The following is a 15,827-nucleotide window of genomic DNA, read 5'->3' on the forward strand; positions in this document are numbered from 1 at the left end:
TTGCATGGCAGTGCTTCATACAATGTTGTAGTACAAATTGCCACTGCATATACAAATGGAAATATTGTTTTGATGTATTCCAGGGGTCAGGGATGTTTTTTTACCTTAAAAATTCATCTTACAGTTTTTGCAGAAATTTGTGAAGTTACAGCATATGGAAATGAAATTGTTTCACTGTTAACTTGTTTCCAGTTAGCTGTTGGGAAATAATTTATTTCCATGGAAAACATACATCATATGCTGTAACTGCACAAATTACTCTACAAACTATAAGGTGTCTTTCTGTCACTTTCTATGCAAGTCACCTTTTGTAGACATAAAAAGATATACTATCCATTTAGCCTATATGATAAACATTTCTCCAATCAGGACAGCTTTGTTGGGCAGCAGTTCATATGATGGTCCTGATTATAAATGTGTCAAAGCTTTATTGAATACATTATTCATGGCATCACTTTCACAACTTCATTTCCCCATCTTAAACCAGGCTGGGGAAGGTAAATATATTCTCCATAATTGCCATCACTGTAAGTTGGACTAAATGCAGGATACAGCTGCAGTGCAAAATAAATCTTATTCACATGAAGCATCCATCCAGTCAATGTCAGGTTTGGTGTGAACTAAACTAGTCCCTAACTAAATTGCGAAGCAATAGTTGATACATCAAAAAAATGGATGAATGTTGAGCCAATCAATTTGACCCATATTTTGCGTGTCCATTAAAATCACTGTAATTAATTGCAGACATGGTCATCCGCCATTGAAACACATTCTGAATTGAAGATCAGGTCGTTCTAAGCAAGACAAAACTAGAATGTCGATAGCTTGAAAAACATGTAAAAAATAGGATATTTAGCATTGTTGGCCATTGTTCCATCTGTAAAGATAATACTTAACATTTCCAACAAGAACACTTTGTTCAACTGTCTAACTAAATGTAGAAGGAAAAGTTTCTATTTTCAAAGATAGCAGAATTATAGCCAATCATATTTCAGTATATGTAAATTAGCATATTATGATAAGTCACAGCTATAATTATCGGTGTGATTCATTCCAGGCTTAGTCTTTGACCTCAGAAAAATATTCTGAATTGAAAGGCATATTCTTCTGAAAAAGTCAAAACTTGAATGGTGTCAATGGCATGAACAAATGTAGATGCCAATAGGGTTTTCATATTCAACATTCACGGTGTTTTGGGGTGTTCAGGTTTGTGGCTTTCTGGGCTTTAAAGTATAAATCCATGAAAATGGATGGTGTTGTTAGATGGACATGGTTGACTTTAAGTGAAAACTTGAATGGTGTTGATTGTTTGAAAAACGTTTTAAAAAAAAAAAAGGAAGATTCAGCATTGGCTATTTTTCCATTTAAAAACGTAACACTTTTGCAACATGAGATCTTTGTCCAATATGCGTGGACATGGCTGATTCCAGTGTCATGTTGCACTAGCTATATTTAGGGGTCCAAGCAGCGAAGCTGGTGGAACCCTATTGTATCTGTTAGGATTATTAGGGGTCCAAGCAGCGAAGCTGGTGGAACCCTATTGTATTTGTTAGGATTATTAAGAGTCCAAGCAGCGAAGCTGGTGGAACCCTATTGTATTTGTTAGGATTATTAGGGGTCCAAGCAGCGAAGCTGGTGGAACCCTATTGTATCTGTTAGGATTATTATTATTATTAGGGGTCCAAGCAGCGAAGCTGGTGGAACCCTATTGTATCTGTTAGGATTATTAGGGGTCCAAGCAGCGAAGCTGGTGGAACCCTATTGTATCTGTTCTGATTGTTATTATTATTATTATTATTATTATTTTTTTTTTTTTTCTCCGCTAAAATGTCTGAGGCTCAGCAACCGTAAGTTGTAGACCAACCAAATTTGGTAGGTGGGTTCCTATGGCACCCCACTACTTGGGCACGAAAAATCACCTATGTCGACCAGATGGGGGCGCTATAACACAGGATCATACTTTAAAAGTCCATAACTCCTACACCATAAGTCAGATCAACACAAAACTTCATTGACCGATGCATCTGAATGTGCTCTACAACTTTGCTTTTGGGAGCACCTATGTCCGCCATATTGTTTGCCCGCCATTTGGACTTTTTTATTAGTTGGGGTGCGGAAGAGCTGGAGCTCCAAATCTAAGTGTTACGACATCTAGTAAACTTCTTTACGGCAAGTGACATCCATGGCGACGCAAGTAATCCGACACCGTAGGGTCTAGTTTTCATCAGTGGGGGAGGGTCTGACCATCGGGGAAGGAATGGAAGACAGTGCCACCCAGAGTGCATGCTAGGATACCAAAAGTTTGTTAGTAAAAGCTTTTTCAGAGGATGTATAATTACTTTTCTTGAGCATGGATCCATTTGAAGACAGTATCGGGTGAGTTTGTTTAGTCTTTGAATCTGTCATTATGCTGGGAAATAGCTAAACCATTTTATTGATAGGTTCTGAGTTTCTGTGCAAACGCGCTAAAACACGTTGGTATAATGAAACAATGACGGTAATACATATATAGTTCGCTTCGTTTCGTTGCTACCATAACATAACAGACTATCTTGTGTCTACAGCTGCAGTTTCTCGCTGCAATTACTAATATTGAATATAAACAAAAAACGCAATTTATGCTGTACTCTACCAATGTCTAAATAAATAATACGGTACTCTGAGCGTAGGAAGCAGTTAGCATGGATGGCGAGTTGATATTTTTTGCTACTACAAGTTTGTTAGTAAAAGCTTTGAGAGGATGAATCATTACTTTTCTTTGGCATGGATCCATTTGAAGACAATATCGGGTGAGTTCGTTTACTCTTTAAATCCGTCATTATGCTGAGAGAAATGGTATTCTCAATTTAATCTCTACATTGACTGTAAGCTTTGGGTTGTAACTAGTTAGCTGTTTCGTAGGTGACTTAGTTAATGCACTCGTCTTAACTATTGCTTGTATTTTTGCATAGACTGCGTTGTTGCTGTTCTTGTTTGTATTAGTGTTAATCAGTTTAACCTACAGGGTCCAAGTTGAACTATGCGTTTGTTCCCTGCACTTGGAACGGTACTTCTCTCTAGGGTTTTCGACACACTTGTTCCTGATTATGATTATACACTTTGTTGCACATCGCTCTGGATAAGAGCGTCTGCCAAATGCCTGTAATGTAATGTTATGTAATATTCTGTAGCAACAAGATACACCCCGACATTGGCCCTAAAATATGCCGATACAGCAGTGAAAACGCTGCTCACTGAATAACGAAATGAACGAGACAAAGTTTTTTTAAAATTATACCATGTCATTCTACAGTCAATATCTGGGTCTAAACATTGAACAAATATACAACTTTACCAATGGTTTTACGCGTAGAGATGTCCCTTTTGCGACTGAGTGGTCATATATTGTCTTGGACAATCCGTCTGTGAAATATACGCACATTTGTGATAACTGGGTAGGCTACGTCCCAAAATAGCTGTGCGTAATACCACACCTGTTGCTTACGGCGTTCTCGCCCTTTTTAGTACAATTTGGCTTGATTAACAATTCATTTATTCAGTTGGTGAGAGTATAAGCTTTCTAACAATGTATAATATGTCTGATTTTGCTGTTGGAATAGCGTTTTATAGGTCAGCGTAACCGAAAATTTTCTCATCTGCCAATGTCTAAATAAATAAAACGGTAGGCTACTTTGTGCGCAGCATGCGAGTTAATGTCGTATTTATTATTTGAAATGTGTATTTATATGTTATTATTCTATCTGTCTCTGTGGCGCTCTGAAATGTGCATTCTCTGCTAAGCTGAGCAATGGATTGGAATATGTGTCTGACGTAGTGTTGCACGGTATACCAAAACTTCAGCACTTTCTCGGTACTTAAAAAAAAAAAAAAAAAAAGAATCGGTTCGGTATTAGAATATTCCGACGTTCGGTAGTTTTGAGTGAAATGTAAAAGCCAGGGAAAATTGTGACGGGTGCTGGAGAAAAGGTCCGCAAATTGCAAATCTTGAAATCGCGCTAGGAGGCAAAAAAGGTTTTTTAATTTTTTTTTTACTGTTTTCCTTTTTTTCATATTACGAAAGTTAAAGTGTTGAAGAAGTCACTCAATAGAATAAACAACATTTTTAGGGTCACTAAATACTTATAATTTGTCAGCAAAGTCAGCTTGTTTTAGTGATTCTTACAGCCGGGTTTTGGAGGCGTGATGGGGGTGCAGTTTAATTAGCATGTTTGACTTTGTTAGCTATTGTCACTTTGTTTTGGTCAAGCCACCGCCCATAAATAAAGCCGTGTGGTAGTAGCCTATGTTTGTTTACTGTGTGAGGTTGCTACAATGGCGGACACTCAATCAGTAGGTGAGAGTATAAGCTTTCTAACGATGTATAACATGTCTAATTTTGCTTTTGGAATAGCGTTTTATAGGTTAGCGTAACCGAACATTTTCTTACCATGGCATTCGCTCTATATATGGTAGCATTAAAAGTCAACGATTTTTCGTAATTCCTTGGAAAATACCATTATTATTGAGGACTTCTGGGCATAGCTAAGCCATATGTTTGCTGATAGACCTATCTGACATCGTTTTCTGGAGCAAAACAGAAGCGGATAGAACTGTCATTGATTTACTGTCTGTGTCTCCATCTACTGAACATAGATATGATTTCATCATTGCTATGTAAGTATTACTGCTCAAAATATTTCGGTTATATACGTTATTTTAGAAATTGAGTATCTTTAAATAGGTTAGTGGTATTATGTAATGTTGAAATTATATCTATGTTTCATCTTAAACCTTCATAAGGGGCTCATATGCTTTACAATGGACAAAAAGCATTATATTCCTTTTTGGAGAGATTTTGGATTTGTTTCTGGACCCTTAGCTATTTTAGACCAGTGTTAATAATTTAGACATTTTGGGTAGATTTGGAGATGCTGGGTACACTGCTTAGTTTTTGCTTCATAGATCTTTAGTAGTTCTACATATCCACCCTTAGATTTTATGAACTTGTGGTCAAGAAGTTTTTGATCCAGGACATGTATACTTTAACCCGCAATCACACAGTATTTCATTGCGAACTAAAAAAGGAGCAAATTCATTTTAGATTTTTTGCCTTGACCATTGCATTTGTGGCACTTTATTTCTTACAAAATTATGAATATAAAGTAATCTAAGCTAGTATTATAAATGGTACAAATGTATTGCTTCATTTAAGACATTTTTCTAGTCTCTGTGGTGTTCACATCTGGAGTTATAAAGCTTTAAATATGGTAATCCCTAAATGGACAAGGATTTACAGGTACTCTAGCGGGGGAGTGGTTGGGGTGGAGTTAACTAGCTATTGTTCCCACCCATTATCTCCCTGTGAGAAGTGTGAAAATTTCAAGATCTTTCAAGGGGATGTTCTCTGCTACTTGATTTTAGGAGTACCAACATTCAAATAAGCATATCTTCTTCAACTATTTTCAGATTTCAATGTATGGCACATCATTTGAAAGTTTATAATCTGCACTTTCATAATCTGTAAAAAACTGAAAAATGACCTTGCCCTACTTGCGGACCAAAACACCAGCACCTGTCACAATTGTCTTCCGCATTACTGCTTTAGAGGATGAAAAGTGTCATTTGTCTGAATCTTCGCTAGATGGCAGTAGCAACTAAGGTTGCCAAGTGAGGTGACTTGCGCTTGTGCACTCAGCTCTTTGATACAGCGCAAGCTTTGACTCAGTTCACTTCAGTAGCAATAGGTGTTCCAATTTGGAAATATTATAGATAGATGCTGTATTGTTATTAAAATATGCTGTTTTTAGATCTATTTAAAGGTGAAAGACCTGTTTTAAATATTATTTAGTTTACAACTGTTTAATTTTTGAAATATATTTAACATATTTTTCTATTGTTCAGTGTTGTAACACTATAGGCCTATGCATATTAATATGTTGAAGAGGCTTCAACTTAAAGGTTGTTAATGAACCAGGTTGTTAATAAACCATGAATTCGAAAATGAGGTCAACCCTTGTGGACATTACGTTTCTGACCTATTAAGGTAATTTCAGTATCGTTAGGTACCGAGTATTGAATCAGTATCGCTTCAGTATCGAGCATCGTGATACTAAACCTGGTATCGGTATCAAAGTCAAAATTTAGGTATCGTGACAACACTAGTGTGACGCTTTTTTTAGTTGTGGCATTTTTTTTAGTTTTTTTAGTTTGCAGCTGTACATACACGCTGGGCCATCTAAGTGTTACGACATGCCATCTAAGTGTTACGACATAGTTAAGGCCTTTACGGGAAACGGCCAGGGCACATCCATGGCGACGCAACTAAGTCATCCGCCAGCGTCTCTTACCACAAAATTGGCCATAAGTCATCAATTTTTTATACAGTCATCAAGATATTCAGTAGATATGTTGGGTGAAAGTGTATGATCATGAGGACAGAGCCATTTTAAAATCGCTCCATAGGGGGCACAACGGTGCCAATGCTTGGACCCCTCCCAACGCCGCTTGCGGCTTTAATTATTATTATTCTTGTCTGACAAAGTCACACATGCTGCTTCTGGTGTTTGTATAAGGTTTAGAATCTTTTCAGGCCCACTGAGGAGCCTTTGAACAGTGACTGAGTCAGAGCATATGAATCTGACACAGTGTTCGAGTAAAAGATAAACTTTTAAGACTTTAAACCAAAGTCACTAAATTGCAGTATCTGTATTCTGTTTTTGTTCTCTGTCATTTTTATTTCACAGGAGGTAAATTCAGTGTACCAAATCCTTTCTGCCATCTTGAACACTGGGAATATTGAATTTTCTGTCCTTACATCACAACACCAGACTGATAAAAGTGAAGTGCCTAATTCTGAAGCTTTAGAGAATGGTAAGACACATTTGCTATGCTTGTTTAAAATGGGCTGAACAGATAACACCACTAAATGATTCCATTAAGCCTGAAAAGCTTTTAGCATATTGAGAAACAGGCACCCACTGACCCTCCATTTTGTGAAATGTGGGAAACAATGTATTGGATACTGTAAAGTGTAAATAGTTAATGCTGTGTGAGAGGGCTACAATCTATATAGCTGGGATCTAGAGTGTGGGTGATGGTGTGCGCTATATTGCTGTAATTGGTGATTGTGTCTGTGATCTGATGTTTGTGGTCCTTAGGAAAAAATCATGTAAAATTAAATATAAAATTAAAATATTGTGGAAAGAAAATGTTGCATGTGAACTAGATATTTTCAGATGTGATTGGCTTTTTTCACTTGAGAATGAAAATTTACACATGCAAAAGCAAAATGTGAAATGATATCACATTAAATTCCATATTTTCCACATAGGATTGACTTTTTCAAATGTTAACTACAATTTTTTCATGCGAAAACAAACACAAACTGCAGAGTGCAGTTTCTGAGCCTGAACATACAGCTATATTTAGTTTTCTACAATTATAATCCTTCCATCCATTATCTATACCTGCTTATCCTGTGCAGGGTCGTGGGGGGTGCTGGAGTCTATCCCAGCCTGTATTGGGCGAGAGGCAGGTATACAGGACAAGCCGCCAATCTATTGCAGGGGGGACACATCATTCATTCACACACTCATACCTATGGGCAAAATTTAGAGTCTCCAAAAGCCTACCTGCATGTCTTTGAACTGTGGGAGGAAACCGGAGTACCTGGAGGAAACCCGCACAGACACGGGGAGAACATGCAAGCTCCACAAAGAAAGGCCCAGGCCACATTCAAACCCAGGACTTGTGTGGCGACAGTGCTACCCACTGCACCACCATGCTGCCCAGAAATGTACAACATGTTGCAAGAAAACAAACTTTGAAATAAAAATGGACACACAGTAGCCCAGCCCTGTTTTATCATTTTAGTAAGCCAAATGCATGTTTCATGTTGTTAAATGCAAGATGTGACGGACCAAAGTGATCAAATCTGCAAGCTGAGTTCTCAGTAGACTATTAATTAAACAACTGATTGTATTTGTTCAACACAGACCAGATATATTTAATTCAACTTTAACTTTAGGCTACGTGGTGATGTGACATCGACTGATAGCGCTGTTTGGATCGAACAGACTGTAACAAGTCCAGATGTTCCTCTCCCCACAAAAAAAAGATGTTGTATGAACCAACTCCTTCCCAGTCATACCGGTTTACTTAATAACAAAGCTGTACTTTCATTGTCAACATGCATGCACATGTTTTTAATGACGTAGGCTGTGAAATGATCTATAAGTGGCATTATTTTTATAGTTCACATGTACTTTTCACATGTTGGGTGTTCATGTGATATTTGAACACATGATTTTTTTGTCAGGGGTGATGTGCTCTGTGAATGATGGTATGCTTGATGGCATGAAAGTATGTTAATGACAGTATTTGTGATGTTGCATTTGTAATGATTTATGATGAGAATAAGAATATGGTGAGAATAATGATTTGCATACTATGATATGTCATTGTTAACATGTTGTGTGTGATGGTTGTCTTTCTCAGCTGCTGCTCTCCTCAGCATCGGCTCAGAGGAGCTGCAGGAGGCACTGACGTCCCACTGTGTGGTGACACGGGGTGAGACCATTATCCGCAGCAACACCGTGGACAAAGCCACTGATGTGCGCGATGCTATGTCCAAGGCCCTGTATGGGCGCCTTTTCAGCTGGATTGTCAACCGCATAAATGCCCTGCTGCAACCTGATAATAACATCTGGTGAGACCCATTGTTCCCCAGTCCAACTCACCCCAAATCCCTTCCATTAAGAAAGGCAAGATATGACATGAGACACTTCTGTGAATTATACTAATTCTAATACAGTTCCACTCGAACACCATGACAGGCATTTTTTTTTTTTAACAAAGATTTCTCTCACTGGTTTTTCAATTTCATTGAGGGAACAGACATTTTTCAGAATCACAAACACATCAACTGGGTATGGCAAATAGAGTGAAGCTGGTTAATGTCTGTTTTGCAAGTGACATCTGTTGCCAGGTAGAATTTTCTTTCATTTTTTTGCACTGATCTCTTTTTTTTGCAATAAAATGGGATGTCAAAAACAACCACACTATCATATATCCACATGCACTACATGGGAAAATGAATTTGGAAAACCAAACATCACACCCATATGCACTTATTGAACACCTCATTCTAAAACCAAGGACATTAATATGGAGTTGGACCCCCCTTTGCAGCGATAACAGCCTTCACTCTTCTGGGAAGCCATTTGCAACATGTCTGCGGGGATTCGCTTCCATTCAGCCTCAAGAGCATCAGTGTGGTTTGGCATTGATGTTGGCTGATAAGGCCTGGCTCACAGTCCGCGTTCAAATTCAAAGATGTTTGAAGTTCTTCCATACTAAACTTGACAAGCAATTTCTTTATAGACCTTACTTTGTGCATGGGGGCATTGTCATGCTGAAACAGGAAAGGGCCTTCCCCAAACTGTTTCCAAGAAGTTGGAAGCACACAATTTTCTAGAATGTCATTGTATGCTGTAGCATTAAGATTTCCCTTCACAGGAACATAGGGGCCTTCCCCAAACCATTAGTTATCCTCCACCAAACACTACAGTTGACACTATGCATTCTGGCAGGTAGTGTTCTCCTGGTATTCGCAAAACCCATCAGACTGCCAGATAGTGGTGTAATTCATCACTCCAGAGAATGCATTTACACTGCTCCAGAGCACTGAGTCCAATGGTGGTGTGCTATACACCACTCAAGCCGACACTTGGTATTGCACATGGTTATCTTACACTTGTGTGTGGCTGCTCGGCCATGGAAACCCATTTCATGAAACTCTGGACCAAAAGTTCTTGTGTTGACGAGTCTGGAACTCGGTAGTGAGCGTTGCAACTGAGGACGTACTATTTGTACGTAAGCACTCAGTGGTCCCATTCTGTGAGCTTGTGTGGCCTACTGCTTCGCAGCTAAGCTGTTGTTGCACCTAGACATTTCCACTTCACTGCACTTACAGTTGACGGTTGTAGCTCTAGCAGGGCAGAAATTTACAGAAATGACTTGTTGGAAAGGTGGCATCCTATGACAATGCACTGGGCTCTTCAGTATGACCATTCTACTGCCAATATTTGTCTATGTAGATTGCATGGCTGTATGCTTGATTTTATGCACCCGTTAGCCATGGGTCACCGAAACCGCTCATTAGAAGGGAGTCCACATACTTTTGAAAATGTAGTGTATCTTGTATAGGTAGGCTGGTTAATTTCCTGGTATCCCAAAGCTCATAGGTTATCAATTCTGTCTGTCATGTTCTGTCACTCAAAAATCTAACACTTTTCAATGGGGCACGTCTGCTTAATATGGCATGGATATACAGTTGTAAGAAAAAGTTTGTCAACCCTTTGGAATTACCTGGGTTTCTGAATTAATTGGTCATTAAATGTGGTCTGATCTTCATCTAAGTCACAATGATAGACAAACACACACTGCTTAATATCACAAAATCAGTTGTATTTTCCATGTCTTTATTGAACACATTATTGAAAAATTCACTTTTCAGGCTGGAAAAATATGTGAACCCTTTAGGGTTCCAAGAAGTATTTCCTATAGCTGGCGATCAGACTTGCTGTCAGGACTCCTGGGGGGTACAGACCCAAAAGCAGAGGGAAAAAAAAAACAAACACACACACACAAATCCAAAATGGGAGGGGAACAAAAGACTTTACTGACAAAAAGGTAAACAAACAGGGAACAGAAAAGGCCATGATGGGCAAAAACACAAACTCAAAAAATATCTAAATAAAACAGAAAACAAGAGGAACTCACAAACACGGGCAGGGCAGAACACGGTCAGGGTAGAACACAGGCAGGCAGAGCACAAGGGCATTTCAAACAAACACAAGTCAGGAACAAACACGAGGAACCAGCACCCGAGTCAAGGGAACAAAGAACTTAAATAGACAGGGGGTAACAAGACACAGGTGAACTCAAAATACAATCAACCCAGAAAAGGAGGGGATAACAAGACACAGGTGGGAACAATGATAGAATAACGAGACAATTGGAAACAATCATACAATTAACAGGGGGGAGCAGGACACAAAACAGAAGTGCCGCCATCTGGCGGCCCAACAAGGGAAACACAGACAGGAAAACACAGAACCATGACACTTGCACAGTGATTAGGAGGAATTTTAGACCATTTCTCCTTACAAAACTACTTCAGTTCATTGATATTTCTTGAATTTCTTCAATGAACGTCCTCTGACTTAGCCATTCCAAGACTTTAATTTTCTTATGTTTTAAGCATTCTGTTATTGATTTACTCATGTGCTTTCAGTCATTGTCTTGTGGCATCACCCAACTTCTAGCTTCAGGTGATGGACCGCTACCCTGACATTCTCCTGTAAAATGCCTTCATTCAATTCAATTCAATTGAGGGAACAATTCCATGTTCCCTCAATGACTAAAAGCTGGTCAGGCCCTGAGGCAGCAAAGCAGTCGCAAACCACGATGTTCCCTCAACCATGCTACACACTTGGAATTTTTTGTTTTGGTGAGCAGTGATTTTCTCTCCAAAGATAGTGTTGTGCATTTCTTCTAAATTTGTTTGTCTCATCTGTCCATAGAACCTTGTCCCAGAAGCATTGTGGGACATCCAGATGGTATTTTGCCAACTTGAGATGTGCAGCAATGTTTTTTTGGGAGCAGTGGTGCCCTCCCATGAATATCATTTTTGTTTAGTGTATTTATTATACTGGACACATGAACATAGTCTTCAGAAAGTTCAAGAGATTTCTTCAGGTCCTTTACTGTTACCCTAGGGTTCTTTTTGACCTGCTTCAGCATTGCATGCAATGCTCTTGCCATTATCTTTGCAGGATGCCCTCTCTTACAGAAAGTAAAGATAACTTGTCTTATTGTGGACCGATGAACACCCAGGCCTTTATGCCTTTGTAGCCCTTTCCAGCTTTATGCATCTCTATAATTCTTCTTCAAGGTACTCTGAAAATTGGTTTGCTTAGGGCATGGTTAACATTAACAGATGTTATTTGAGAACTGCAGACTCTGTCCATTACCCAACTTTATGTGCCTTTTTTATAGGGCTGGGCAACTCCAACCCACATCCCAAACCATTCTCATTGATTAGAATACCAGACTTCAGATAGCTTTTGGAGAAGTCATTAGCCTATAGGTTCACATACTTTTTCCAACCTATACTGTGAATGTTTAAATGATGCATTCAGTATTGACAAGAAGTACCATTATTTGGTTGTTATCAGTTTAAGGAGATTGTGTTTTATTGTCTATTATTGTGACTTAGATGAAGCTCAGGTAATTCCAACGGTTCACAAACGTTTTATTTCAGGCTCCCAGGCCTAGAGGAAAGGTGTTTGGGAGCTGGGGAATGCCTGGTGTGGTGGATGTGTACTTTTCTTTGTATTTTTGGTTGCCAGTTTGGCCATTTGTTTTGTTCTTGATGATTTTTGTTTGGGAACAATAAGAGGTGGTAAGACAACGCTTCTTGTTTTTCATGCCTGTTCTCCACGTGAGCAGTGGCCACACCCAGCACTGGTTCACTATATATATATATATATATATAATATACACATACATACACATATACATGCTTAAGGTACCATTCTCAGAACCACTATAACTTCATTATCACACAGAAAACGTTTGCTCTCTGATTTGCCCTTTAGTGTTGCAGACAGTGGGATGAATGTGGGCATCCTGGACATCTTTGGTTTTGAGAACTTCAAGAAGAACTCCTTTGAGCAGCTGTGCATCAACATTGCCAATGAGCAGATCCAGTTCTACTTCAACCAGCACATCTTTGCACTTGAGCAGGTAAGTCACCAGTGGTCAGAGTGGTGTCCCAGCTAGGAACTTTGTGCCCATTAGTGACAACCTCTGGTGTGCAATCCTTAAGATAATGCATTTAAAGGGATAGTGTCAGGGTACGGGGACCAGAACCGAAATGCAGAGTAAGGAAAAAACACCAGGAACTACAAAAAGGCAAATCCAACCAAAGACTTTAATCTAATGCAGGTAACAGAAAATGGAACAAAAACAAGGTCATGCAGGGCACTTCCAAAAACACAAAAAGTTCTTCAGAAACAAAAAACAGCTGAATTTTCAAAAACCAAAAAACACGAGGAGAGTCAGAAACACACTGGCAGAAATTCACAGGAAGAAACACAATCAGAAACACAAGGAACCAGCACCCGAGTCAGGGAAACAAAGAACTTAAATAAACAAGATGATAACAAGCCACAGGTGAACTCAAGGCACAATTAGACCAGGGAGGGAAGGGATAACAAGACACAACCAAAAAACAATAATTGAATAATTGAAAAGAATAATACAGTTAAACACCGGGAAAAGCCATGAGGGAAAAAACAAACAGAACTGCAAAACTGAAGTGCCACCCTCTGGCGGCCCAAAAAGGAAAAACAGAAACAGAAAATACAGAACCATGACAGATAGTTTGAATTTTTTTGACGCATGTCCGCTGAGTTTCTCACCACAAGTTATGTAATAAATTGGTGTACATGTCAGGCTCACTCCCTCCTATTTGCAGTACACGTAGCTTATTCTCTGTTAGCTGCTAGCTTTGTAGCCAAATAACATTGATTTAATAGGGGCTCAGAATCACCTGACAGCTATTTAACAAAGACACTATTAATAAAGCAACCTTAAATAAACACTTTGCCATATGTTTATTTGCTTGCATACATACATATCCTGTAATACAAATGTGCCAACATAGCAAAAAACATTATTTAGTTAGCTAGTTTAGAACCACTTGCCTCAGGGACTGTTGCTATTTTGATCTCACAGACGGGAAGAGCTCGGAGAGCACACCCCGCTCAAGTGAATTAATGCTGTCTTTGGATAATTGCTAATACACAGCCCAATGATGAAAATAGTTAAATAGGAGTAGCTGCAGCTTCAGCAAATGGTAAGTTCGCAACTTACTGTGAGCTGATGCAAATGAACAAATCTTTACATGGAGGTGAGTCAGTATGATTTGTTCACCAAAAACATTTTTTTTCCAAAAAGGTCAAATCATTCACAAGCAACACACTACTAGTAAATAGGTCCATGGCAGCAATTATGGTCTTCTCCGACATGTCAGTATGAGCTTTGCAGATTCAAATTTTTGAATTTTTTGCCATTCTTACAGGAAAATATGCTCCAACTCTGCCAAGTTGGAATATCACAGATTTTCAATGGAATTTAAGTCTTTGGCTGGGCCATTCCAGAATGATGAGTTGTTTTCAAGCTGTCCCTAGGTCGTTTTTACCATGTACTTTCGGTCATTGTCCTGTTGAAACACAAATCTTCGCCCTAATTGCAGATCTCCTGCAGAATGCAACAGGTTCTCTTCAAGAATTAGCCTTTATTTGGCTCAATCCATCTTGCCCTTGATGGCAATAAGCTTCCCAGTCCCTCCTACAAGTGATCCCATAGCATGATGCTATCACCAAAATCTTCCAGAATATTGCAGGGTCTGTCACAGGGCTTTGGCATACTGCAGGCATAGTTTAATGTTGGACTTTCTCAAAAGAGGCTTCCATCTAGTCACTTTTGCAAAGGGGTCAAATCTTTGAACTGAACTTTGAAGTGATTGTTCTTCAGTTTCAGGCAACTACTTTCAGTTTCAGTGTTGTCGCTGGCCTTTTGGTCACTTCTCTGACAAAATCTCTTCTGGTCTAGTTGTCCAGTTTGGCAGGATGGCCTGATCTTGGTAATGTCTGGACTGCGCTATATCTTTTCCATTTTTTACTATGCATAGGTTCAAAGTTTTGCTAGTGTTTTAATGACCTTTTCCAGCCTTTTGCCTCCTAACCACTTCATCTCAAAGTTACACGGGCAGTTCCTTTGTCTTTGTGACAGTGGAAATTAACTAATATACAGTTGTGAGACCTCTCTGTCAGTGATATTTATTATTCAATCATGCAAATGAACACATATGGGTGAAGAAGCATAGATGGACCTTGTTAACATACACTACATTTCCAAAAGTACATGGACACCTGAACATCACACCCATATGTACTTGTTGAACATCTCATTCAAAAAACCATGGGCATTAATATGGAGTTGGACCCCCTTTGCTATCATAACAGCCTCCGCTCTCAAGGCTTTCCAGTAGATTTTGTTACAACATTTTGGAACTTTACAGTGGAACTTTAGAGTTACAACCAAGGACAGATGATTTTACATGCTATAAGTTTCAGCACTTGTCAGTCCCGTTATGTGAGCTTGTGTGGCCTACCACATCATGGCGGAGCTGTTGCTCCTACACATTTACACTTCAAAATAACAGCAATTACATTTGCCTGGGGCAGCTCCAGCAGGGCAGAAATTTGATGAACTGACTTGGAAAGATGGCATCCTATGACAATGCCACGTTGAAAGTCACGGAGCTCTTCAGTGTGACCCATTCTGCTGCCAGTGTTTGTCTCTGGAGATTGCATGGTTGTATGCTTGATTTTATGCACCTATTAGCAATGGGTGTGGATGAAATAGCTGAAACCACTAATTGGAAGGCGTGTCCACATACTTCTGGAAATGCAGTGTATTTAGTCTGATCTCTTATCCACTTGGCGCAGATGTGAAATCTAGCCAGTCCTCACCCATTTAGGGAAAGTTTTATTTCACTCCAGATGTGAGCATTACAGACACTTGGCTTAAATGAAACAGAAAAATGGATTAAATGAAGCAAGACACTTGTAACATTTACAGTACTAACTTAGATGAGTTTATATTCAAAATAAAGTGGCACAAATACAATTATCCTGGAAAATGCAAAACTAAAGTTGTTCTCCTTTAGCTTGAAATGAAATACTGAGAGATCACATATACAGTGGTGGACAGTA

General features: G+C 39.1%; 1 protein-coding gene across 2 annotated transcripts in view; it reads left to right on the top strand.

The window, feature by feature from the left end:
- The window catches only part of myo3b (myosin IIIB), a 346,614-nt gene that overhangs the window by 126,368 nt on the left and 204,419 nt on the right, over nt 1–15,827 (top strand). For both annotated transcript variants that reach the window (XM_064327164.1, XM_064327165.1), the window contains exons 10-12: nt 6,723–6,849; nt 8,476–8,686; nt 12,642–12,789. In XM_064327164.1, the coding sequence (XP_064183234.1) occupies nt 6,723–6,849; nt 8,476–8,686; nt 12,642–12,789 (486 nt within the window). The remainder of the gene's footprint in view (nt 1–6,722; nt 6,850–8,475; nt 8,687–12,641; nt 12,790–15,827) is intronic.

Source organism: Anguilla rostrata, chromosome 3, assembly GCF_018555375.3.
Source record: "Anguilla rostrata isolate EN2019 chromosome 3, ASM1855537v3, whole genome shotgun sequence".
Taxonomy (NCBI): Eukaryota; Metazoa; Chordata; class Actinopteri; order Anguilliformes; family Anguillidae; genus Anguilla; species Anguilla rostrata.